This window comes from Somniosus microcephalus, chromosome 1 (assembly GCF_052327205.1).
Source record: "Somniosus microcephalus isolate GS21.2 chromosome 1, FLI_Smic_1.0, whole genome shotgun sequence".
NCBI classification, from domain to species: Eukaryota; Metazoa; Chordata; class Chondrichthyes; order Squaliformes; family Somniosidae; genus Somniosus; species Somniosus microcephalus.
This window is the reverse complement of record NC_140987.1, coordinates 410264210-410291461: the sequence shown is the minus strand read 5'-3', so window position 1 is coordinate 410291461 and position 27252 is coordinate 410264210. Positions and strand designations below refer to the sequence as shown.

Sequence of the window (27252 nt, the reverse complement as noted above, 5' to 3'; positions counted from 1 at the left end):
ACAGGAAGAAACAAAGGTAAGTAAACTTTTACTAACACTTTCCACTCACCTCACATACTTACCTCTCCACACTTGCACCCATCACTTACCTTCACAGTGCACTTTTGCACCACTCCGACCCCCGCAGACCCACTACTTGCCTCCAAAGATTAACATTTTACCAATAGTAAAAAGCAACACTTCCAAAAAAGTGGGTCAATGCTGGGGCTGCTCTTACTAACTATATATAAAAATATTCTGGAATTAGGAACTGAGGTAACAATACCAGAATTTGATGACGATGCCAAATTGGGAGGGGGGTTAGACAAATTGTGGCATGGATCGCGAAAGACTGCAGGAGGGCATGGATAGGCTAACGGCGGGGCGGGGGGGGGGGTATGAATAAAAAGTTAATGGGGCGATTATAGCAGAAGGAAGTTACAGAGATAAGAGCAGCAAGGCAATAAGGGGATTTAAACACATGGAAGAGTATTTTAAAATGAGGCATTGAGAGATCAGGAGCCAACGTAGATTAGCAATGACAGGCAAGCAGGACTGGATGAGAGACAAGACATAGGCAGCAAAGTTTTTGATGAGCTGAAATTTATGGAGGCAGAGGATGGGAGGCTAACCAAGAGAGCATTTCAATAGTCAACTCGATGTGACTAAGGCACGGGTGAGGGTTGCAGCAGCAGATGGGCTGAGGCACAGACAGAGGTGGGCGATGTTAAAGTGGGCAGTTTTTGTGATGGGGAGGTTATGGGATTGGAAGCTCAGCTTGGGGGGCAAATAGGACACGGAGATTCTCAGTCTGGTTCAGACACACACAGTAGCTGGGGAGAGGAATGGAGTCAGTGGCAGGGCCCAAAACAATGGCAGCAGCAGAGATGGATATGGCATATCAAGACTCCATGGTTCATACAAATCTCCATGCAAAGAGTTGCAGCATGAATGCTGGTTCAGGTTTAGTATCAATATACAGATAGCAAAGTCGTGTATATTATCTGAGGAGGTAGCACAAGTTAAATGTTTGCTCTATTGCCTTTCTTAATCATCTATTATAATTATTAAACTTGTTCCATAATTTATAGCCTAAGTCTACGGTACAAGAGTGTTTATTCTACTCTTTGCCAAAGTGCAAGAGATCGCAATAGGGCTTGGAATTATCCGCAAGACCCCATGACCTACTTATGGACATATAAAGGTACACTCCGAATCAGAGGAAGCAAGGAGTCACTTACCGGAGTGATCTTTGGAATTGAGCATAAGGAAAGTATGAGAGTTAAAAACTCAAGACCAGAAAAAGGACATAACAAACTGCAGGAAATGAATCCATCAATTTTCTCCCCAACACTTCTGAATATATTAACTCTTTGCTGGGGTATAGTACCACCAGCATCAGTAGCCCTTTGGCACCCACCAGCATGCCAAGCAACCTGAAAATTAAACAAACCTGTTTCCACAAACTCCACAGTTACCTATTTAAAATATTAATAATACACAAGAGTGATTAAAAGGGAGTAATCTTATGCTGATGTTCAAATGGCATCATAAATTGGAGGCACGGTTCGAAGTTTGTTATAACTGTAATGAGAGACTACCTTGTAATCTGACTCAGGAATTCATTATCCTAAACTTATTCAATCTACCAACACAATAGGGGACCACCATGTTTAAACAAAATACTGTACGTTAGCCAGCAGGTTGGTCTTCAAGCTGCCCACTTGTTGTCATCACCATGCATCTTTCCAGACATTTACAACTTGGTAGTGGCAACAGTAACTAGATTTGACCTTTTACCTTATTGTAGTATTGTGAAGATCTAGGCTGTCCTCTGTTATTGGCTGATGCAATACAGGCATCAAGGTGTAATTGTCCACTAAAAGATAGTTTGGGTCCTCTCTCTGGCCTGGTACTTTACCTAGAGGGTAATCCTTCCATGCAATTTGATCTACAAAAGAATCATAAATCATAACTTTACTGTAGGACCATCACTCTTCAACTGCATACATCGTTCACATACCACAATAGTGCCAAATACAGAACTGGAAAAAAGATATTGATGACAGAAAACTAACACCAAAGCAACTCTCCCTCATAGAGTCATAGAGTTTTACAGCACAGAAAGAGGCCCTTCGGCCCATCGTGTCCGCGCCGCCCATCCATCCCTGTCCAGTCTAATCCCATTTTCCAGCATTTGGTCCATAGCCTTGTATGCAATGGCATTTCAAGTGCTCATCCAAATGCTTCTTGAATGTTGTGAGGGTTCCTGCCTCTACCACCCTTTCAGGCATTGAGTTCCACATTCCAACCACCCTCTGGGTGAAAAAGTTCCTCCTCAAATCCCCTCTAAATCTCCTGCCCCTTACCCTGAATCTATGCCCCCTTGTTATTGACCCCCCTACTAAGGGGAAAAGTTCCTCTTTATCTACCCTATCTATGCCCCTCATCATTTTGTACACCTCAATCAGGTCCCCCCTCAGCCTTCTTTGCTCCAAGGAAAACAACCCCAGCCTGTCCAGCCTCTCTTCATAGCTGAGGCGCTCCATCCCAGGTAACATCCTGGTGAATCTTCTCTGCACCCTCTCCAAAGCAATCACATCCTTCCTATACTGAGGCGACCAGAACTGCACACAGTACTCCAGCTGTGGCCTCACCAGCGTTTTGTACAGCTCCATCATAACCTCCCTGCTCTTATATTCCATGCCTCGGCTAATGAAGGCAAGTATCCCATATGCCTTTTTAACCACCTTATCTACCTGTTCCGCTGCCTTCAGGGATCTATGTACATGTACACCAAGGTCCCTCTGACCCTCTGTACTTCCTAGGGTCCTACCACTCATTGTGTATTCCCTTACCTTATTTGTCCGTCCAAAATGCATCACCTCGCACTTTTCAGGGTTAAATTCCATTTGCCACTTTTCCGCCCATCTGACCAACCTGTTTATATCGTCCTGTAGCCTGAGGCTTTCCTCCTCGCAATTTACCACCCCACCAATTTTCGTGTCATCTGCGAACTTACTGATCATACCTTTTACATTCTCATCCAAGTCATTTATGTAGATCACAAACAACAAGGGACCCAGCACCGATCCCTGAGGTACCCCACTGGACACAGGCTTCCAGTCACAAAAGCAACCTTCGACCATCACCCTCTGCCTCCTGCCACTCAGCCAGTTTAGGATCCAACGCGCCAAGGCACCCTGGATCCCATGGGCTCTTACCTTCTTGACCAGTCTCCTATGCGGGACTTTGTCAAAAGCTTTACTGAAGTCCATGTAAACCACATCCACAGCATTTCCCTCATCCACCCCCCTAGTCACCCCCTCTAAAAATTCAATCAGATTTGTCAGACATGATTTACCCTTGACAAAGCCATGCTGACTATCCCCGATTAATCCTTGCCTCTCCAAGTGGAGACTAATTTTGTCCCTCAGAATTTTTTCCAATAATTTCCCTACCACTGATGTTAGGCTCACTGGCCTGTAATTCCCTGGTTTATCCCTACTACCCTTCTTGAAGAATGGTACTACGTTAGTTGTTCTCCAGTCCTCTGGCACATCCCCTGTGGCCAGAGAGGTTCTGAAAATTTGTGTCAGAGCCCCTGCAATCTCCTCCTTTGCCTCCCACAGCAGCCTGGGATACATCTCGTCCGGGCCTGGGGATTTATCCACTTTTTGGCCTGCTAAAACCGCTAGCACCTCCTCCCTCTCGATGCTAATATGTTCAAGTATGTCACAGTCCCCTTGCCCGATTTCTATGTCTGCATCGTCTTTCTCCATAGTGAACACAGATGCAAAAAATTCATTTAAAACCCCGCCTACATCATCTGGCCCTACACACAGATTGCCACTTTGGTCCCTAATGGGTCCTACCCTTTCCCTGGTTATCCTCTTGCCCTTAATATACTTATAAAACATCTTAGGATTTTCCTTTATTTTGCTCGCCAGTGTTATTTCATGGCCCCTCCTCGCCCTCCTAATTTCTTTTTTAAGTATGCCCCTGCACTTTTTATACTCCTCTAGGGCTTCTTCCGTCTTTAGTCTTTTGTAACTGCCAAAAGCCCCCCTTTTATTTCTAATGCATTTTTGTATATCCCTTGTCATCCAAGGTTCCCTTTGCTTGTTGGTCCCACCCTTGACCTTTACAGGAACATGTTGGCGTTGTACTCTCTCTATTTCCCTTCTGAAAGTCTCCCACTGTTTTGATGTGGATTTTCCTATAAGTAGCTGCTCCCAATCCACTTTGGCCAGATCCTGCCTTATCATATTAAAATCGGCCCTCCCCCAATTTAGAACCCTTATTTCCGGGCCGTCTTTGTCTTTTTCCATGACCACCTTAAATCTCACTGAATTATGGTCACTGTCGCCAAAATGCTCTCCTACTGACACTTCCACCACTTGCCCGGCTACATTCCCCAGAATTAGGTCCAGTACCGCCCCCTCTCTTGTAGGACTTTCTACATGTTGGCTCAAAAAGCTCTCCTGGATGCACTTTAAGAATTCTGCACCCTCTAAGCCTTTCACACTCTGACTATCCCAATTTATATTGGGGAAGTTGAAATCCCCCACTATTATTACCCCATTATTTTCACACTTTTCTGAGATTTGCCTACATATCTGTTCCTCTATCTCCCCCTGGCTGTTTGGGGGCCTATAGTACACTCCCAGCAAAGTGCTTGCCCCCTTTTTGTTTTTAAGTTCTACCCATATGGCCTCATTAGAGGAACCCGCTAATATATCATCCCTCCTTACAGCAGTAATTGACTCCTTAATTAATATTGCAACACCCCCTCCCCTTTTACACCCCCCTCTGTCTCGCCTGAAGATTCTATACCCCGGAATATTGAGCTGCCAGTCCTGACCCTCCCTCAACCATGTCTCCGTGATAGCAACAATATCGTACTCCCATGTGTTCAACAACAACTTCAGTTCATCCACCTTATTTGCAAGACTCCTTGCATTAAAATAAATGCCTTCCAGCCCTGCCATATTCTCTTTTGCCTTCACATATTTGCTCTGCCTTCCCAGCTGACTTGTTTTTCCCTCTGTATTTGGCTGTAAATCACCCCCTACTATAGCTCCACTCTGTACCCCATCCCCCTGCCAAGTTAGTTTAAACCCCCCCCCCAGCAGTGCTAGCAAACCTCCCCGCAAGGATATTGGTTCCCCTCTGGTTCAGGTGTAAACCGTCCGACTTGTACAAGTCCCACCTTTCCCAGAAGCAGACCCAGTGATCCAGGAAACTAAAGCCCTCCCCCCTGCACCATCCCTTTAGCCACGCATTCATCTGTTCTATCTTCCTATTCCTATACTCACTAGCACGTGGCACCGGGAGTAATCCAGAGATTACAACCCTTGAGGTCCTGCTCTTTAATCCTTGGGACTCTCCTGGGAAGAGGCTTATTTTGTCCTCTTGAATGTACCAATTCTTGCTCAAGCATTGCAACACAGCTGTTTGCAGCCTTCTGGTACCTCATCTAAGCGGCTATTCCTCATGCAGGGGCTAGACAGCGAGTGTCAGCATGCTCTTTGATTGTGGAGGGCATCACTGGCAAGCCTGACCTTATTCTCAGCAGACATCAAAACATGTGTAATTTCCAGCAAGTCACTAGATACCAGTGGGGACTCTGGCTGATTTCTGCACCACCACCACCCCACTCGATAGCACCAAGCCTAATTAGCAGCACCCCAACTGTTGCCCTGATGGAGATCAGCTAGCTCAGCAAAGATCAGAAAATCAAATTGGGGACTTTTTGGTCTGTATACCTTTGAGGAAGGAGTTATTATTAAAATATATGGTAATGAAAATGACAACACCACAAAAGCTTTTCTGCAAAGGGGAATCTTGGTATGTACAGAAAACCTCTAGTGGAAGAAATGGAAGCAAAGATTGAAGATAGATATATTTTTTCAACACGGTTCTCCAACCTATCACTGCAGCCCAACACACCAGATGGGAAAGAGATGGGCCCCGATTTTCTCCCAGCCGTCGGGCGGGTTTTCAGGCGGACGGGGGCCGAAAAATCGCAGAAATGGGGGGTCACGACCCCCCCCCGCCCGATTCCCCGCCCCGCCCGACTTTCGCCCCCGTGTTTCAGCGGGACCCAAATCAGTCCCGCCCGCCGCAGGCGGGAATGGTCGGCGGGAGCCTAATGACCAATTATTGGCATGTTTAAACCTATTTTCAAGGGCCCTTGCAATTTTCTGGCTTCCCCCACGTAAAACGCGCCTGGTGGGAACACCGCTGATGAAACCTGGCGTGAACAGAGTTGGCTTGCTTGCTTTCAGCTGCAGGTCAATCAGGACTGACGAGATTTAAACAGGCAGCATTTGCAGGCTGCAGGACCTTGTTGCTGAAGGCTTGGGGGAACTTTTTGAAGGCTTAGGCACAGCTGTGGAAGGTTGGAGCCTCACACACTTCTCCAGTGTGAGCTCCTGGGAAGCCCCTCTCACCACCCTAACTCAGCGCCTCCTCAACGGAGGCATCTGCCAGAAGCATGGGAGGCCTTTTGTTCCTTCCCTTCCTGGCATTAGAGGATCTCCAACAGCAGAGGAGGCTGGAGCAACTCCAGCAACAGCATCACCAGCAACAACAGCAGCACCAGCAGGAGCAGCAGGAGCAGCAGGCTGCGGCTCAGCGACCTGGGGCAGCACAGGCCAGAAGGGGCCAGTGCATGGAAGGCTGTCGGCGCAGGAGATACCCCCCAAACAGGGTCTACAGACACAGGGTCAGCTACCTCAACATGACTGAGCAGCAGTGCCAGAGGCGGCTCCGACTTTCGCAAGAGGTTGTGACTGACATCTGCGCAATGCTGCAGCAAGACCTGGAGCCCAGAGCACCAGGTCCACACTACTTACCAGTGGCCATCAAAGTCACCACCGCACTCAACTTTTATGCCTCAGGTTCCTTCCAGGGATCAGCAGCAGACATCAGCGGCATCTCCCAGGCGGCCGCTCACACTTGCATCATGCAGGTAACCAATGCCCTCTTTGCCCTCGCACACAATCACATCCATTTCACCAGGGATCGCGCAAGTGTGACGGCGCGAGCGCATGGATTAGCTCAGCTGGCAGACTTTCCAAGGGTGCAGGGCGTCATTGACTGCACACGTGTGGCCCTTAGGGCACCCCACCGCAATCCAGGAGTTTTTGTCAACCGCAAGGGCTTCCACTCCCTTAACGTTCAGCTGGTGTGTGACCACAAGGTGGTGATTTTGCATGTTTGTGCCAGGTTCCCTGGCAGCTGCCATGACTCCTTCATACTGCGCCAGTCTACTGTGCCTCCGCAAGCGAACTTCAAGGATGGCTACTTGGAGACAAGGGATATGCCCTGCGCTCTTGGCTAATGACGCCGTTGAGGAGACCAGCCAGCGAAGCTGAGGAGTGCTACAACTCCAGCCACATTACCACCAGATGCATTATCGAGCAAACCATCGGATTGCTGAAGATGCGCTTCAGATGCCTCAATAGATCAGGTGGAGCCCTACAGTACTCATCAGCCAGGGTCTCCAAAATCGTCGTGGTATGCTGTGTGCTTCACATGGCACAGCGCCGTGGCTTGCCGATTCCACAGAACCAAGAGGCTCCTCACAGAGTCGCCTCGGATGAGGATGATGCGGAGGAGGAGGAGGACGGAAACGAGCATCCTGCAGAGGCCCGCCAACCAGCGGCACCAGTGCGCAAGAACATTGCTGGGCGGAATGCAAGGAACGCACTCATCCTGGGCAGATTTGCGTAGCCTGGTACATCAAACACCGCAGCCTCACTACTCCTTAACTGACCATGGACAGTGGCCCATGCCTACACTTTCCTACCTATTTGACCAGCTTGCTGACATCTGCAAGTTATCCTAAGGCCTCTATGTGATATCCCCATTCGCCAAATGACAGACGCCATAACTGCAGCAGCTGCCACCAGATTTTTTATGTACAGGAGATGATGGCATTAAAACTATTTACAAGACTGGATGGTGGAATAGTTATGTGAATGTGAGCATAGAGAGAGACGGAATGGGTAAGGGTGCATGGATGTGACTGTGAAGTGGGATGTGGAGGAAGAGATTGCTGAAGCTGAGTGCTGTTGGGGAAAGGCAGTGGGGATCAGGTTGAGGGTGATGGAAACTTCGTACTTGCTTTCTCTGTGCGGTGAAGGTCATGGAAGCACTTCCTGCACTGCATCCAGGTGCGACGAGTGACTCCCAGAGTTTACCTCAGCTGCCACCTCCATCCAGGCAGCCCTGGACTCTTTGGGAGGCCTCTTCCTCCCTGAGCGAGGGTAGAGGACCTCCCTGTGGGCCCTTACCCCAACCACCAAGGTCTGCAGTGAAATCGTGTTGAATTTGGTCGCAGCTCAGCCTCTGCCGCTGGCAGCAGCTGGTGCAGGCTCCTCTGCCATTGTGCAAGAGTGGTTGAGAAGCCTGCAGAGGTGGAGAACCTTGCTGGACACTTTAAAAGCACCACGAATGATGACATCATACTGTGGGGCTTTCCGACTGGAAATGGACACTTAGCAAGGCTTCCCACACGCTGGAACTTAATTGGCCACTTGAGGGAAAATTGCGTCCAGCTGGCTGACCCATTTTTTTTTTTTCCTCGGGTCGGAACCCCACATTCGGGGAACCCGAACATTTCCTGCACGATCCAGAAAAATCGGGCCCATGGGCTCCAGTTGAAAGCACCTGCAATCAGGACAGATTTTCCAAATTGAAGGCTTTTCTTGGCTAATAGATCACTGTAATAATGACAGACAAAAAGTTGGGGATCTCCTCCAAGAAGCAGCCCATGAAATGCAGTTCAATGAGACTTTTTTTTAAGGTTAGCTCACTATATGTACATAGTTCCAGCATAATGTTCCTTCACCGTATCCAAATATTTCCTATTCTCTAGATGATAATATAATTGGTAATAATTTTCCAAAACTCACTGGACTCAGCAAAGGTCCCGGCAGATTGGAAAACTGCTAATGTAACACCCTTATTTAAAAAGGGTAGTAGGCAGAAGGCTGGAAACTATAGACCTGTTAGCCTAACATCTGTGGTTGGTAAAATGTTAGAGTCCATTATTAAGGAGACAGTAACGGGACATTTGGATAAACATAATTTAATAGGGCAAACTCAGCATGGTTTCATGAAGGGGAAGTCATGTTTAACAAATTTGCTTGAGTTTTTTGAGGAAGTAACATACAGGGTGGATAAAGGGGAACCAGTGGACGTAGTGTATTTAGACTTCCAAAAGGCATTTGACAAGGTGCCACACAAAAGATTATTGCTCAAGATAAAAAATCACGGGATTGGGGGTAATATTCTGGCGTGGGTGGAGGATTGGCTCTCTAACAGAAAGCAGAGAGTTGGGATAAATGGTTCGTTCTCAGATTGGCAACCAGTAACTAGTGGTGTTCCGCAGGGGTCAGTGCTGGGTCCCCAACTCTTTACAATCTATATTAACGATTTGGAGGAGGGGACCGAGTGTAACATAGCAAAGTTTGCAGATGATACAAAGATGGGAGGGAAAGTAGTGAGTGAGGAGGACATAAAAAACCTGCAAAGGGACATAGACAGGCTAAGTAAGTGGGCAGAGATTTGGCAGATGGAATACAATACTGGAAAGTGTGAGGTTATGCACTTTGGCAGGAAAAATCATAGAGCAAGTTATTATCTTAATGGCAAGAAACTGGAAAGTACTGTAGTACAAAGGGATCTGGGGGTCCTGGTGCACGAAACTCAAAAAGTTAGTATGCAGGTGCAGCAAGTGATTAAGAAGGCCAATGGAATGTTGGCTTTTATTGCTAGGGGGTTGGAATATAAAAACAGGGAGGTATTGCTGCAGTTGTACAAGGTATTGGTGAGGCCGCACCTGGAATACTGCATACAGTTTTGGTGTCCATACTTAAGAAAAGACATACTTGCTCTCGAGTCAGTACAAAGAAGGTTCACTCGGTTAATCCCGGGGATGAGGGGGTGGTCATATGAGGAGAGGTTGAGTAGATTGGGACTCTACTCATTGGAGTTCAGAAGAATGAGAGGCGATCTTATTGAAACATATAAGATTGTGAAGGGGCTTGATCGGGTGGATGCGGTGAGGATGTTCCCAATGATGGGTGAAACTAGAACTAGGGGGCATAATCTTAAAATAAGGGGCTGCTCTTTCAAAACTGAGATGAGGAGAAACTTCTTCACTCAGAGGGTGGTAGGTTTGTGGAATTTGCTGCCCCAGAAAGCTGTGGAAGCTACATCATTAAATAAATTTAAAACAGAAATAGATAGTTTCCTAGAAGTAAAGGGAATTAAGGGTTACGGGGAGCGGGCAGGAAATTGGACATGAGTCTGGGTTCGGAATGGTCATGGCCCTGTGGGTAGTGGAGCGGGCCCAGGGGCCGTGTAGCCTTGTTCTGCTCCTACTGTGTTCTAATTCTGTTAGATTTCAGGAGATGGTTTTATTCCTGTTCCTGGCTGGGGTGGAGATCGCCTTTACAGAAGGTAAGTACTGTAGAAAATATAGGGACAGAGTGATCTCCTGGAAGAATTTCGATCGCCTAGATGGGTCGGAGAGGAATTTCCCAGATTTTTTTCTCCCAAATTGGCCATTGGGTCTTTATCTGGTTTTTCGCCTCTCCCGGGAGATCACATGGGTTCGGGTGGATGCAGAGTGATAGAAGATTTGAGGTTAGGATCAGATCAGCCATGATCTTATTGAATGGTGGAGCAGGCTCGAGGGGCCGATTGGCCTACTCCTGCTCCTATTTCTTATGTTCTTATGTTCTAATACAAGTTCATCTGGCCATTATGGCAATCTCGGTTCTGAAATGGCAGGACCAAATATGCTTATCCTAGGAGAGTGATTTGGTTCCATCTGTTTGAGAACGCAAAGCTCTTTCTGGAGCCACACAGTAGAATATACATTTTGGGCTGGATTTTCCTCCAGGACAGTACCGCTGCCAGAGGTGGATCAGGGTGGGACTTTCACCCACCTCCCAACCCCACTATGACCCTAATCCATTTTCCTGGCTCAGATTCAATTATATATGCAGGGTAGGCTCCCACTGTGATCAAATGCTCTGCAGAGGGAGCCCACCACTGCAACCGAGGGAAATACCGTGGTGCTGCAAGAATGCACTCACTGCAGCACCAGAAAGGAAGAGCTAGAATTTAAAAAAGGGGAGCCGCCTGGAAATATCACCAAATTGTTATAACTATAACTCTGACTGAGCTCTAGTGCCCTGCCAGTATTAAGAGGGCAGAGGTGAGAGATGGGGAAAGACATGCCGAAGGGCCTCTTTCTGTGCTGTATAACTCTATGACATGGTCAGGACGAGGTCCTCACAGTCAACTGGATTTGGCACTTTTCCTGCCACTGTCTACCAAGTCCCACCAACACTCTGTTGGTCTTGCAAAGGGTCAGCAGTACTGCAACAGGAAGGTTGGATTGAAAAAAAAGTCAAGTTTCCATAGTTCTGCCCTACCACCTTTGAGGAGGGGGGAGACGGAGATTTTTCAGGCTTGATTTATGGGCAGGGATTAAGCAGTAGGTCTCCCCACCCCATTTTTCCTGCACACCATTCGAGCACCACTCAAAAACAGGCAGTTTGCTGAAGGAAAATTTAGCCCTTCATCTCCAACTTATACAAAGATCAATGAAAAAAGTGATTTTGTTATAAATAAAATTATATCACCACAACTGATCTTCGTTTTCCCTCCCCTCCTGAAGATACCAACTACTGCTCGAGTACAGTGGTATTCTTCATGTGCAAAAGCAGCGAGTATTGGCCACCTGGCCATGAAGAGATTCAGAGCCAATTCAATCCCGTCCTCACCTGACATACACATATACACAGCTTCTTGAGCCAGTTAGTAGATAGCAGTCAGAAACAGAAGCCTTAGCTGATTTTTCCCCTACTAATCAGGAGGTGCTGTGATCAATTGGACAATTATAGGCCAGAACAGCTGCCCTGTCTGAAATCAGCAAATTCAGATCAGACTGGGAACTGAATCCAACTACAGGAAACTCTTTTTTATCCGGCACGGACGGGACTGGCGTGGTGCCGGTTTATCAAAAAGTCCGGATTACAGAGAGTTATAATTAAAAGGTATGAGAGCTCCATACACAGCACCAAATCCAAGCTTCCCTGTTGCTTAGCAACAGCTGCAAGAACCCCGGCCGCAGACCAAGCGTCCCTGTTGCTTAGCAACAAGTGCAGAAACCCCCGATTACACAGCCAAGAATCAAGAAACGGCCACTAATATGAAGAAAAACTTAACTGAACCTACTGAATTTTGCCGGTTAACCGAGATTTCCGGGCAGCGTCTTTACTCAGTCAGCATTGAGGGAGCCCAATTAACATTTTAAGTAATGTAAATATGGATGCATTTTTCCCTTTAATTACAAACTTGGATTGTCTGTCTGCTCCCAGATAAAAAAGGTAGTGAGGACCTAACATAATTATATTATTACAGGAAACTTTGTGTTATCCGGAGGCTAAATGTCCAGCAAGCTCAAGCCACCGGCAAAAATCAGGAGCCGTTTTCTTTCTTTTCGTTGCTTTTTTCTCTCAACAGTCAAGCTCTGCAAGGTCTGTAGCTAAGCAACAGCTTCAGCTAGAGACGCTACAGAGACGCTTGCCGACTGTTTAGAAGCTGTTGCTAAGCAACAGGGTTTGTTGATTCACACGGAGCTGAAAATCTCCGTATGTTTCAACATTAGCGCTGGAGTGTCCGGCAGTTTTGAGGGAACGGCAACAGCTCGGTCCCGTCGGTGCCGGATAGCACAAAGTTTCCTGTAGCTAATTATTAATTAGTGAACTACACTCAATGTCTACCAACAAACTACCTTGCCACACACTTAATGGTCAGCCTTGCAAGGAAGGACTAGCACCACCGATTTCTATTTTAAAACTAGTGTGTTAAAACGGAGGGATTTGCAATAACAAAAGTGGTACAATGATGAACTGCATTTATTTTGTATCACTATAATGATTAAACCTATGATTAGGATGAAATGATTCTGCTCCTTCAACATTTGGGATTTACAAGTTTTAAATAGTCATTAAATCAGTGGGTCATTAGTTGAAATCATCAGATTGGGATCGAATAGGTCCATGTTGACATCACTGGAGTTTAATTTCCTCTGGAAACACTGTTATATAAAGTTCCTTTGTGACCTATCTTTTTGCAGTCATTAATTTGTTTATTTAAACTGAATACGTTCAGTAATCATTCTATGTGAAATGCATCTAGCCATCTCAACCATAGAGAGGCCACAGAGGTCAGAACTATAAAAATAGCACAACTGCTTTTGGGACGTTGGTGTCGAGGCACAGTAGAGAGAGTTTCAGTCTGTATTTTCCATGCTATACTCAACCAGGGAGTTTTTGATGCAGTCACTAGGTACTTAAATTGTAAAGTCTTCCATTCCCCAGTACTAATATCCTGCACTTTAACAAGCACAAAATCTACAAAAATATAACCATTTGAAATACCAACATAAACTGGAATAAAAGCATTTCAAAATACTAGCACACCTGTGCATATCTGCCACACTGATCCCTCCAGTGCTCGAATCTTTTCCGTTAACACTTCAAGGTTGACTGTTTGTACCAGTTCCTCTCCAGAGGTGTGAACCATCACTGGTTCAGTGTCCTTTCTGAACTCAGTATGCACCATACCAGTTAACTGGTTTGGAGACTCAGCTGTACTCTTCATTTGGAGGTTTTCCACGGTGTATACTGGTAGCTGGCCACGGTCAATGGGAAAGTCAGAAATGCTGAAAGATCCTGGCTCCTGAATGTATATAGAGCACAGCTGGAGCAGTTTCTGTTGCGTGGCAATGGGTAATGGAGAGTCCATGTCAGTTAAAATCCTGAAATTGTACAGTAAAAGACAAGTTTTATTTTGGTTTGTTTTGTATCAGTGGTATGAGGCTGCGTTTATCAGCTTACACAACTACATATCTAAAATAGCAATGAACCAGTCGACCTTTGCTGATCTGCTGTGAAAAGGGTTTCCAACAATAACAAAAGATTGGTAAGTTGGTAATAAGGAGCATAAACTCAGGATTAGTAATAGAAGCATAAAGGGAGAGATTACATTATTTTTTTTCCATGCAGAGTTATTAGGATACGGAATGTCACAAAGCCAAATCCGATTTTCAAGTAAAATTTGCTGTAATCAGAATTGCTTTGAAGTGGAACACCACATTAATAGTTGTTACACCCAGTGTTATTGGGGAAGTTTACAGCACAGGAGGTCATTCAGCACATTGTGCCTGACTGGCTCCTTTTTTTAAAAAAAACTATACTTACTCCCATTCCACTGCCCTTCCCCATACTTTTTTAAAGTTTTCTTTTTTATTTTATTTTCCTAGCCTCTGCCTTTCTTCTCCTGATGATTTAAAATTTATATCCTCTAATTGCTGACTCATCAACCATGGAAAAAGTTTTTCTGGAGTTACTTCATCCAAACCCCTCAATTTTGAACATCTCTATCAGATCTCCTCTTAATCTTCTTTGTTCTATTGAAAAGAGCCCCAGATTCTCTAATCTTACCTTACTTAAGCCTCTCATCCCTTAAAATCATTTTACTGAATCTCTTCTGCACCCTTGCCGCGCGCGGCCTGAACATCCTTCCTAAAGTAAGGCATCCTGAACTGGATACACTATTCTAACTACAGTGCAACCAATGATTTGTATAATTTTAACATTACCTCTTTGCTTTTATATTCTATAACCCTTTTTATAAATTAAAATCCCATATTCTTTTTAAAAAATAACAGCTTCACCAACTTCTTCCACTTTTAAGATTGGATATCTAAACCATCCCTCCCCCCCCCCACCCCCTGCTCATGTACTCCTTTTAAAGATTTGCCACTTAGTGCATTTTTCCTTCCAAAATGCATCACCTCACATAAGAACATAAGACCTAGCAGCAGGATTCGGTCATTTGGCCCCTCGAGCCTGCTCCGCCATTCAATAAGATCATGGCTGATCTGATCTTGGCCTCAACTCCACTTCCCTGCCCGCTCCCCATAACCCTTGACTCCCTTATCGTTCAAAAATCTGTCCATCTCCACCTTAAATATATTCATTGACCCAGCCTCCACAGCTCTCTGGGGAAGAGAATTCCAAAGATTCACAATCCCGAGAGCTGAAATTCCTCATTTCTGATTTAAAAGGGTTTTCCCTTATTCTGAAATTATGCCCCCTAGTTCTAGATTCCCCCACGAGGGGAAACATCCTCTCTGCATCTACCCTGTCAAGCCCCCTCAGAATCTTATATGATTCAATAAGATCACCTCTCATTCTTCTAAACGCCAATGAGTATAGGCCCAACCTGATCAACCTTTCTTCACAAGATAACCCCTTCATCTCTGGAATCAACCTCGTGAACCTTCTCTGAACTGCCTCCAATGCACGTATATCCTTCCTTAAATAAGGAGACCAAAACTGTACGCAGTACTCCAGGTGTGGTCTCACCAACGCCCTGTACAGTTCTAACAGGACTTCCCTGCTTTTATACTCCATTCCCGTTGCAATAAAGGCCAACACTCCATTTGCCTTCCTAATTACTTGCTGTACCTGCATGCTAACTTTTTGTGATTCATGTACAAGGACCCCCAGATCCCTCTGTACCTCAGCATTTTGTAATCTCTCTCCATTTAAATAATAATTTGCTTTTTTATTTTTCCTAAGTGGATAACCTCGCATTTTCCCACATTAAACTCCATCTGCCAGATTTTTGCCCACTCACTTAGCCTATCTATATCCCTTGAGATTCTTTGCGTCCTCCACACAATTTGCTTTCCCACCTATCTTTGTATCAGCAGCAAATTTGGCTACATTACACTCAGTCGCTTCATCCAAGTCATTAATATAGATTGTAAATAGTTGAGGCCCCAGCACTGATCCCTGCGGCACTCCACTAGTTACAGTTTACCAACCTGAAAATGACTCATTTATCCCGACTCTCTGTTTTCTGTTAGTTTGTTTCTATCCATGCTAATATATTACCCCCAACCCTATGAGCTCTTATCTTGTGTAGTAACCTTTTATGTGGCCTTCTGGAAATCCAAATACAAGACATCTACTGGTTCCCCTTTATCCACCCTGCTCGTTACATCCTCAAAGAACTCCAGCAAATTTGTCAAACATGATTTCCCTTTTATAAAACCATGCTGACTCTGCTTGCCTATATTATGATTTTTCTAAATGTCCTGCTATCACTTCCTTAACGATGGACTCCATCATTTTCCCAATAACATCAGATGTTAGGCTAACTGGTCGATAGTTGCCTGCTTTCTCTCTCCCTCCTTTCTTAAAAAGGGGCATTACATTTGCGGTTTTCCAGTCCGCTGGGACCTCTTCAGAATCCAGGGAATTTTGGTAGATTACAACCAATGCATGCACTATCTCTGCAGCCACCTTTTTTAAGACTCTAGGATGCAGGCCATCGGGTCCAGGGGACTTGTCCACCTTTAGTCCCATTAGTTTGCCTCGTACTTTCTCTCTCGTGATAGTGATTGTTTTAAGTTCCCCCCACCCCAATAACCCCTTGATTATCCATTATTGGGATGCTTTTAGTGTCTTCTACCATGAAGACCAATACAAAATATTTGTTCAAAGTCTCCGCCATTTTCCTGTTTCCCATTATTAATTCCCCAGACTCATCCTCTAGGGGACCAACGTTTACTTTAGCTACTCTCTTCCTTTTTATATACCTGTAGAAGCTCTTACTGTCTGTTTTTATATTTCTTGTTGGCTTACTCTCATTTCTCCAGATTAAATTTTATCTGACATTTATCTGTACAATCTGCTAACCAATGCCCTTTTGAAATCGCTGAAAATCTTCTTCACAGTTAACCAGACTCCCAGTCATTCATATAAATATCAATAGATATAAATATTTATATAAAACGACACAAACACACAGAAAAGCAATGGTTCACATGGATCCTTGGGGTATACTATTGCTTACATCTCTCCAGATCGAAAAGCATCCATTAACCACTACTGTTTTCGGTCCTTGAAGCAATTTCCTATTCATGTTGCCGCACTCCCGTTAATACCATGTTCCTTAATTTTACCAACGAGCTACGAGGTACCTTAGCAAACACCTTTTGAAAATCTAGTATCCACTGCATTTCTTTTATGAATGTACTCCTGTTTCTTTAAAGAACTCTTACATTTGTCAGACAATATTTACTTTTCACAAATCCATGCTGGTGTTTCTTAAGTAATTTATGTCTTTCTAAATGAGTACTAATTTTATTGTATTATTATGGCCTCTAGAAGACTTACCCACTGATGTTAGGCTGACTAGTCTAGTTATCTGGTTTATCATTTTCTACATTATTGAACAGAGCTGTTCAATTGGTAACCCTCCTATCCTCTAGCATAATTTCTAAACGCATAGATAGTTGAAAGATTTTAGTCAGTCTTTGCTATTTGCTCTCTTGACTTGCCTCAGTATTCTGGAATAATTTGCCTCAGTATTTTTCGAAAGCTGCAATCAGGGATATGTATGAGATCCACCAATTTTTTCAGTACTACTTCATCAGTAATTATCCTTTATAACTGCTCCAATTCCTTCTCTTTGCACCCTTTTATTCCCACTACCACAGCCTTCTGTGCAAAGTACTCATATCTCTGCCAAACATTCATAAGACAATTTTTCTTCATCTCTAATCAACCCTACTTTTTCTTTTACTATCCTTTACTTTTTAGGAATTTGTAAAATCCTTTACAATTTCCCTTCAAGTTACCTTCCAGTCTTTCTTCTAATCTTTTTGCTTCCCCTCTATATTCAGGGTGATTTTCTTTTATATTAGTCCTGGATTTGTCAAATGACTCATTTTAATTTGTCTGCCCATCCAAGGAACTCATTGCTGCATCACTGTTACTTACGGGGAAAAAAGCAACCAAGGACGATTTACACTCACTGTTGAAGAAGATGAGGTGTAGCCTGACACGGTGCTGCAAGACAGCCTTCTAGAAGATCCTGCCAGTCCAGGGGACACTGAAATAAAAACAACTGCCACATGCTTCTTTTTATTTTCTGGCTTTTTGAAAGGCCTTTCAGTCTTTTCCCTACACAGAAAAAGCACAGTACGATATGATAGTCAATTCCTTAAACTACATTTAAAGGGCACTCATCCTAAACAGAGCAGCTGGAAAGTTAGTTTCTATTACTGATCATTTTCATGTCTGGTTAGATAATGTTGCCAACACCAGAAGTTCCACAGAAACATAGTTTATAGTCCTCGAGACATTTTCTACGTTAAAAGCGATATACAAGCACAAGTTATTGGCCCGTATTTTCCGATCCCTACAGATGTGTACACACCCGTAGGGACCTTGCAAGTGCCGGTTTCAGGCATGCGAAGAGCATGCGCTGAAAACCGGCACTTCCGATCTGTCAAGAATCCTCTTGCCAGATCATCCGCCTGCCCTAGAGAAGGGCCCCTGCGGGTGGAGAGTTCTGCTTTCTGCTGAAATCCCTCAAAAATCTTACACCTGGTAAAAGTACGTGTAAGGCCTGCTTTTACCAGAATAAGAGTTTTAAAAAAATATTTGTTTTTCCCCACTCATTTATAATTTTAAAATACAAAGTTTACTTTTAGCCCAGTAAAAAAAAACTTTAAAAAAAATTAAATTTGTTTAAAATATTTAATTTAATGTAATTTTAATTAATTTAAAAAACACGATTTAAAAAAATAATTATTTAATGTTTTGATGTGTTTTTTGAGTGATCCCCATTCATACTTTTGACGGGTCTAAGCTGAGAGACCTGTTAAAAGTATGAAGGGAGATTCCCTTCTTTCATTGGTTCCCCATGGCCCACGTGATCCCAGAGAAGCTTGCGAATCGCCTGCGCCCCTGGGATACCTGGGCCCTGCCAATTTCGTAGAACAGAGGCCCAGGAATGGAAATGTCCGGACCTCAGGAGCCCTCAGGTAAGGGCATAGATTTTTTCCAGATCGGAGGCCTCCGCACGCAGCAAGCCTCTGATCGGAAAATATGGGCCAGAACAAATTTAAAAAGCACTTTGGCTTTGAGTCTTGTAAAAAAAAACTGGAAAGATAGCATCACTAGTAAAATGTTTCAATATATTTACACAACACATGGTTGCCTAGCAGTTGTTTACAGGTTTCTGGTGCACCTACTTTCTAATGTGATTACACACCACCAAAACCCCTCCCAACAATTGCATGCTCTCTTCTCAACAGTTCACAGTCTCTTGACTTGCTGGTACTTCTGTTTTACTCTCTCTACTACTTTCCAATTCATAAGGCTCCCTATAGTGACAAGTGGCCTAATTGAAACTCCTGAGATTTTTCTGGGCATGGCAATTTAAGTTTCCAGTTTCTGGAGCTTGACACTTAATAAATCCTAATATTACACAATAAAGCAACTGAGACATCACTATTTAACTGCAACTATAACCACATAACTAAAATCTTGCAGACAACCAAAAAAAATTGAAACATTTCTTTCTGCTCCTATTTAGCTTTATGTCCATGTAGTGGCAGCGGAATGGGCTACTACAATTGGCCTCTTCGGAAATGACTTTTTCCCAGAAAAAGTTGCATACATTATTTTCCTTCCATTTCCTAGGTCCTACTGCCCATATCAAAAAGATATATAAAAATATTGCACTCAGTCATGAATCATATTTCCTGATGTCAACTGGCTACAAATCAACTCCAAAATGTTTTGAGTCAATTGACATCAGGAAGTATGATAACTGATACAGCTACATCACAAACCCAATCAAGTCAACTTTCTCCCACCACCCACAGCAACAATGCCACCAACGCTCATTAGGAACGTTTCCACAGGCACAGCAAACCCTTCAGTGCTTCACCCAAGTAGCCATTATTCACAAGTGAGTCTTACAAGTAGTTGCAGCGAAGTCTTCATGGAGGGCATCACAGCCAAGCCTAAACCTGAATGAATATTTTGTATCAGTCTTTACAGTAGAGGACACTAAGAATATCCCAACACTGGACAAACAGGGGGCTATGGGGGGGAGGAGCTAAACACGATCAAAATCACTAAGGAAGTGGTACTCGGTAAAATAATGGGACTCAAGGCGGATAAATCACCTGGACCTGATGGCTTACATCCTAGGGTCTTGAGGGAAGTGGCGGTAGGGATTGTGGATGCATTAGCAATAATTTTCCAAAACTCCCTGGACTCAGCAAAGGTCCCGGCAGACTGGAAAACTGCTAATGTAACACCCTTATTTAAAAAGGGCAGTAGACAGAAGGCTGGAAACTATAGACCGGTTAGCCTAACATCTGTGGTAGGTAAAATTTTGGAGTCCATTATTAAGGAGACAGTAACAGGACATTTGGATAATCATAATTTAATAGGACAAAGTCAGCATGGTTTTATGAAGGGGAAGTCATGTTTGACAAATTTGCTGGAGTTCTTTGAGGAAGTAACGTATAGGGTGGATAAAGGGAAACCAGTGGACGTAGTGTATTTAGACTTCCAAAAGGCATTTGACAAGGTGCCACACAAAAGATTATTGCGTCAGATAAAAAATCACGGGATTGGAGGTAATATTCTGGCATGGATAGAGGATTGGCTATCTAACAGAAGGCAGAGAGTTGGGATAAATGGTTCATTCTCAGACTGGCAATCAGTAACTAGTGGTGTTCCGCAGGGGTCAGTGCTGGGTCCCCAACTCTTTACAATCTATATTAACGATTTGGAGGAGGGGACCAAGTGTAACATATCAAAGTTTGCAGATGATACTAAGATGGGAGGGAAAGTAGTGAGTGAGGAGGACATAAAAAACCTGCAAGGGGACATGGACAGACTAAGTAAGTGGGCAGAGATTTAGCAGATGGAATACAATACTGGAAAGTGTGAGGTTATGCACTTTGGCAGGAAAAATCGTAGAGCAAGTTATTATCTTAATGGCAAGAAACTGGAAAGTACTGAAGTACAAAGGGATCTGGGGGTCCTGGTGCACGAAACTCAAAAGGTTAGTATGCAGGTGCAGCAAGTGATTAAGAAGGCCAACGGAATGTTGGCTTTCATTGCTAGGGGGATAGAATATAAAAATAGGGAGGCATTGCTTCAGTTGTACAAGGTATTGGTGAGACCGCACCTGGAATACTGCATACAATTTTGGTGTCCATACTTAAGAAAAGACATACTTGCTCTCGAGTCAGTACAAAGAAGGTTCACTCAGTTAATCCCGGGGATGAGGGGATGGACATATGAGGAGAGGTTGAGTAGATTGGGACTCTACTCATTGGAGTTCAGAAGAATGAGAGGCGATCTTATTGAAACATAAAAGATTGTGAAGGGGTTGGATCGGGTGGATGCGGGATGTTCCCGATGATGGGTGAAACTAGAACTAGGGGGCATAGTCTTAGAATAAGGGGCTGCTCTTTCAAAACTGAGATGAGGAGGAACTACTTCACTCAGAGGGTGGTAGGTCCATGGAATATGCTGCCCCAAAAAGCTGTAGAAGCTACATCATTACATAAATTTAAAACAGAAATAGACAGTTTCCTAGAAGTAAAGGGAATTAAGGGTTACGGGGAGCGGGCAGGAATTTGGACGAGTCTAGGTTCGGATCGGACATGGCCCCGTGGGTAGCGGAGCGGGCCCAGGGGCCGTGTAGCCTGATCCTGCTCCTATTTCGTGTGTCTAATTCTGTTAGATTCAGGGGATGGTTCTGTGATAGTAGATTGGCGGTTAGGATCAGATCAGCCATGATCTTATTGAATGGCGGAGCAGGCTCGAGGGGCCGATTGGCCTACTCCTGCTCCTATTTCTTATGTTCTTATCAAATGTCCACTCAAGCATTTTCCAGCTGGAGTCACTGGATTGCGATCTGCCAGATTTTCCCTTCCCTAGCCCAGGAACACCGAGGCTGATTGTAGTAGTCCATTCCACTGCCACTACATTGGAGATCAGGGCCTAGAAATTGAGTTTGCGCTGCGCCAGGGCTTTAGCGCCGGAAGTTAGCGCCGGCGCTAAGTCCCTTTGCGCGCACCAAAAATTCAGTAGCGCCGCGCCCAAACGGCTGCCGGCGCTACTGAAGGGTTTTAGCGCCTGAAAACTGGCGCAACGCGCCGCATTGTGGCGCCCGCTGCGGTGCGGCAGGCTCGGGAAGTGCAGGCCTCCTCCTTCCGTTAAGGAGGAGCTGCCTGCACCCAGCCGCGGCCCGCGCAAATCTCTTCAAAAATGAGCCCGGCACCTCGGACAAGTGCCGGGCTTGCATCTGTTCCGGCTGGGGGGGGGGGGGGGGGGGGGGGGGGGGGGGAAAAAGAGAAGTCCGGGGAGGGAGCTGCGGGCAGACGGCCGGCGGGAAAGCGGCCGGCCGCCGCGCCTCCTTAAAGCGCCGGCGCAGACTCCGGCAACACTCGTTTGCCGGAGTCTTAGTTGCGGCTGCCACTGGCGAGGCGGCCGCAACTGAATTTCGGCTTGGGGCCGGGTTACCACGGCAACCGGGACGCTGCGCACACCGATGACGTCATCGGTGCCGGCGCAGCACTACCGGTCTACCGCCGCGGAAGGGCGCCAGGCAATTTAGGAACCGGCGCCAATTGCAGCGCTAGGCCCTCTAGCGCCGCAAAATCGGTGCTAAGGGCACTGAATTTCTAGGCCCAGGTATCTCAGCACAGATTGGGAATTAATCCTGAGCCTTCTGGTGTGTATGGCTCACTTACAAACTTCCTGATTGAGCAATTGGAGTCAGGCGGCGGCAGCCGGTGGGGGGGGGGGGGGGTGGAAAGAGAGAGGAAAGAAAGAAACCCACAGGTTCTATTGCAAGACAGATGAATAACATACCTGCTTTTGTATTGGCTGCAAGTATCTCTGTGATCCAGCCCGTAACATACTGTATCCTCAGTCCTGAAGTGTCACAGCAAAACTTCAGCTCAGTAAACAGCTTTTCTAGCAGCACTGGTGTGAAATATCGAGAGTGGAGGCACTTTAAAAGAGGCTGCCAGAAGCGACAGAAGGTTCGAGGAATTCCAGGATTCGACAAGTCTACAAACTCTCCTTTAACAAAAAAAAAATAGGTCAAACTTTAAGGTGAGAGTAATCATGCTGAAACAAAACAAAAAATATAAAAGCAAAATATTGCAAATGCTGGCAATCAAATAAAAGTAGAAAATGCTGGAAATACTCAGCAGGTCAGGCAGCATCCGTGGAGAGAGAAAGAGTTAACGGGGAATATTTTGCCGATCCTGTCGGGAAGAAGGCGGGACTGCCCCTTTCGGGTTTTTGACCCGCCTAATTCGACGTCCGGCCATTTTCCCAGCGGGCTCAGCAGGCCAATTAAGGGCCACCCAGCAACAGGTGACGTCACAGACAGAAATTTCATCTGTCAAGAGTTTTTGACAGATGAAATATCAGTGTTTGACAACTGTTTGAAGCTGTCAAACACTGACAGTCTGAGTTCTAACATGAGTCATTCTGCACAGACTCAGTTAGAACTCTTACCGGCACTCAAAGCTGAAGGCTGTCACTTTTGACAGATCGCAGCCGTTCAGCTTTCAGTTCCGGCTGAGTGATGCACTCCCGACGGCTACAGGAAGAAAGGCTATGAAGGCAAGTACAGGTAAGTAAAAAAGTTCTTTACACACTTTAGACACACCAAACACACTTACCTTTACACTCATGCACCCATCACTCACCTGAGCACCAACATCGCGACCCCTCCAACTCCTTCAACCCGACGGCCCGCCTGCTCTAACCTGGCGTGGTTTGGAGCCGTCTGGAAACCCACACGAAACTGCTCAAAATAGGGATTGGGCTAAAAACTGCCTGTTTAACAGGCAGTTAATTGGCACTAATCCCTTCCCGCCTGGTTTCGGCAGGTCTCAGTGCGGGGCGGGTACCCACCGCCCCTGAAACTTACGTGGGGCGGGGTTTTGGGCGGGATGGTGTCAGGACCCCCAAATTCGGGATTTTCAGCCCCCGCCCGCCTGAAACCCCGCCCGACAGCGGGGGGAAAATTGGGGCCTGTGTTCTCCTCACAGCTTACTGTCCCACCTACTGTTGTATCAGCAGCAAACATGGATACATTACACTCTGTCCCTTCATCTAACTCATTAATATAGATTGTAAATAGCTGAGGCCCCAGCACTGATCCTTGCGTTACCCCACTAGTTACAGCCTGCCAACCCGAAAATGACCCGTTTATTCCTACTCTCTATTTTCTGTCCATTAACCAATCCCCAACCCATGAGCCCTAATTTTGTTTAATAACCTCGTGTGGCACCTTATTGAATTCCTTCTGAAAATCCAAATACGCCACATCCACTGATTCCCCTTCATCTATTCTGCTAGTTACAACCTTTGTCAAACATGATTTCCCTTTCATAAATCCGTGTTGACTCTGCCCAATCCTATTATTATTTTCGAAGTGCCCTGTTACCACGTCCTTAATAATAGATTCTGGCATTTTCCCTACTACTTATTTTCTCGCACACCTATTTAAGAAAGGAGGGTGAGTGTGCTTGTCTTGCCTTTGTTATGACTTGACTATTCCAACGCACTCATGGCCAGCCTCCCATGTTCTAACCTCCGTAAACTTGAGGTCATCCAAAACTCTGCTGCCCGTGTCCTAACTCGCACCAAGTCCCGTTCACCCATCACTCCTGTGCTTGCTGACCTACATTGGCTCCTGGTTAAGCAATGCCTCGATTTTAAAATTCTCATCCTTGTTTTCAAATCCCTCCATGGCTTCACCCCTCCCTATCTCTGTAATCTCCTCCAGCCCTGCAACCCTCGGAGATATCTGCGCTCCTCCAATTCTGGCCTCTTGAGCATCCCTGATTTTAATTGCTCCACCACTGGCGGCCATGCCTTCAGCTGCCAAGGCCCCAAGCTCCGGAATTCCCTCCCTAAACCTCTCCACCTCTCTTTCCTTCTTTAAGACGCTCCTTAAAACCTACGTCTTTGAGCAAGCTTTTGGTCATCTGCCCTAATATCTCCTTATGTGGATCTGTGTCAAATCTTGTTTGATAACGCGCCTGTGAAGTGACTTGGGATATTTTACTACGTTGAAGATTTCTATTTCAGTAGGATATGCAACTGAGTGCAAGCAGTTTTACAAGTCTGTTGCTTTACCTGGGCACTCGATGTTTAAACATTTCATCTGTTCCTCTGTGGGAATAAGGAATCCATCATCCAGGAGTGCTTCCACCACCATCTCTCTATAAATTTTTAAAGAGAACCATGTTACAATTCTAGTTTCCATTCAACAGTCGAATTCCTGTTCAGAGCAAAAAGGCAATTTCCATACACAGATCAGTGTCCCTTAGAACTGAAACATCTGTCATGAATGGGAGCGTGCCACAAGTCAACAATTACCATTTTCTGCTTTTAACATCCACCTGAACCACTCGCACAAACAGGCCCAGGGTTAACATCTCCTCTGAATAATGTAAATTTTGTAATAGCTGTAGAGGATTGTGAAATTAACAACATAGAATGGAGAGCTTCAGTCTTTGGAATGAAATGCTTTTGCTCAAGAATTTATTTAGAGCAAATGATTGCAAATTTCCAACTTAACAGTCAAAATGACATAATTATTTCCCTTACTGAATAGACAAACACCTGACCATCTATTTTGGTAAATCTACTTATTTCTAAAACAAAGTTAACAGTCTTCTGTTATTTTTGTGCAGGATGTAGTGCATGTGGGTAGCTACCAAACTGGGATTCCCCCAAGATAACATCAAGAGCTGCTGCACTAAAATCTTGTGCGCAAGAGGGGCCATTGAGTAAAGGGAAATCCATGCCTGTAGAGACAGGATGCAACTTTAACAAAGAAAATCCTTCAACTTTTTAAACATATATTAAAAGAGAGAGGGGAAAGCATACACAGACTCCCTGACCTCCTTCACTAATGAAGTTCAAGTTTTAGGCTATCAAAAGGTTCAGTGGTGTCAACCAAAAGACAGAAAGGACGTTTTTTTACCACCATGATACACGTATCAAAACCAGAGGTTAGCTAAACAGTAGGTTTTTTCCATTCTATCATTACATTTCAGTTTGCATTTCAGGAAAGGGTATGAAGGGGAATGCCAAAAGTAAGCACAAGTGCAGATGCATATTAATGTAGTGACAACAATTTTAGTAAAGCGTCAGGATGATCATGTGAAATTTTCCATCAATTGCAGAAAAAAATGCCCAGCAGTATAAGAGATTATTTTCCTTCCAACTTGGGTTGTGTCTGGAGACAGCATTTGATCTGTATGACATTTGGGTGAAGTATTGGTGGTTACAAGTCTGTCACTGGTGGTGGTAGAAATCGGAGATGAATTTAAAGTGTCACACGGGAAGCATATCATACATTGCAGGAGAAATGGTTTAAAAAGTGGTCTTTCAAACCACAAAGTTGAATTCTGGGAAAACCAAAAGTATTAATAAAAGGTATTCACGAAAAGCTGAGACAACGAAGTACTCTTGTATCTGGCAGCTGCTTTCAATTACTGGCTGAGCTGAATGAATCCAAACTGGCCAAGGCAACTGAAAGAATAGGTTCTACTGGGTAAGAGATAGGTAAGAGAACAATGAAGTATTTTTCTTATCAAGTCTAAACAGAGAAAAACAGTGAAACATCCAACAAGCAGTCTGCTCTTCAACTAATTGAAGCCTGACCAGCATAGGCCCTTGGCATGGATTTACATGAACAACCCCGCCTTCCCCCCGCCCCTCCCCCAAAAAAAATCCATTTGGTAGAATGAAGCACTTTGATTGACCACATGGCAAATAGCTGAACAAAGGGGTCTTTTATTGTAATTATAAGTGTATATGAGATTGTGCTTTTGACATACAAACCAGAAGGTTTGTAAAGGCTTTAGAAAAAGAGCATGCAAATAAAGGCCTCCAAACGAAAAAAGGTTTCAAAAAGTTTCAAAAATTTTAGCACCCCAAAAAAGTTAACGCCCCCATGGCCGATTTTCCCAGGTAGCGCCCCGAGAGGGAGGAGTATCCCTCTTGGGGCGCTGCGGGCCACAACGTCATGCCGCGGTACTGCGGGTCTTCCTCCCATTATTAAAGGGGAGGGGCCTGGCGCAGCACGTCCTGGCGCCCAGCTGGGCCACCAGGGATCGGGAGTGCCGGCAAACCAGCCCGGCACTCAAGAGGAGTGCCAGGCTCACGGAGAGCAGCCGGCACCCCGCAGGGGAGCTTCACGGGGGCCGGGGACAGCAATGGGGGCAGGTGCTTGCTGGTGGCCAGCAACCAAAATGGCCGCCCGCCACCTCCCCTTTAGCTAGCGCCACCCCGGCCGCAGGTATGCCCC

General features: G+C 45.1%; 1 protein-coding gene across 1 annotated transcript in view; it reads right to left on the bottom strand.

The window, feature by feature from the left end:
- las1l (LAS1 like ribosome biogenesis factor) overlaps nucleotides 1-27252 on the bottom strand; it is a 121381-nt gene that overhangs the window by 50137 nt on the left and 43992 nt on the right. The window contains exons 8-12 of the mRNA XM_085998932.1: nucleotides 25071-25156; nucleotides 22782-22994; nucleotides 17906-18053; nucleotides 13494-13831; nucleotides 1780-1930 (exon numbers count right to left, since the gene is read on the bottom strand). Coding sequence (XP_085855058.1) covers nucleotides 1780-1930; nucleotides 13494-13831; nucleotides 17906-18053; nucleotides 22782-22994; nucleotides 25071-25156 — 936 coding nt within the window. The remainder of the gene's footprint in view (nucleotides 1-1779; nucleotides 1931-13493; nucleotides 13832-17905; nucleotides 18054-22781; nucleotides 22995-25070; nucleotides 25157-27252) is intronic.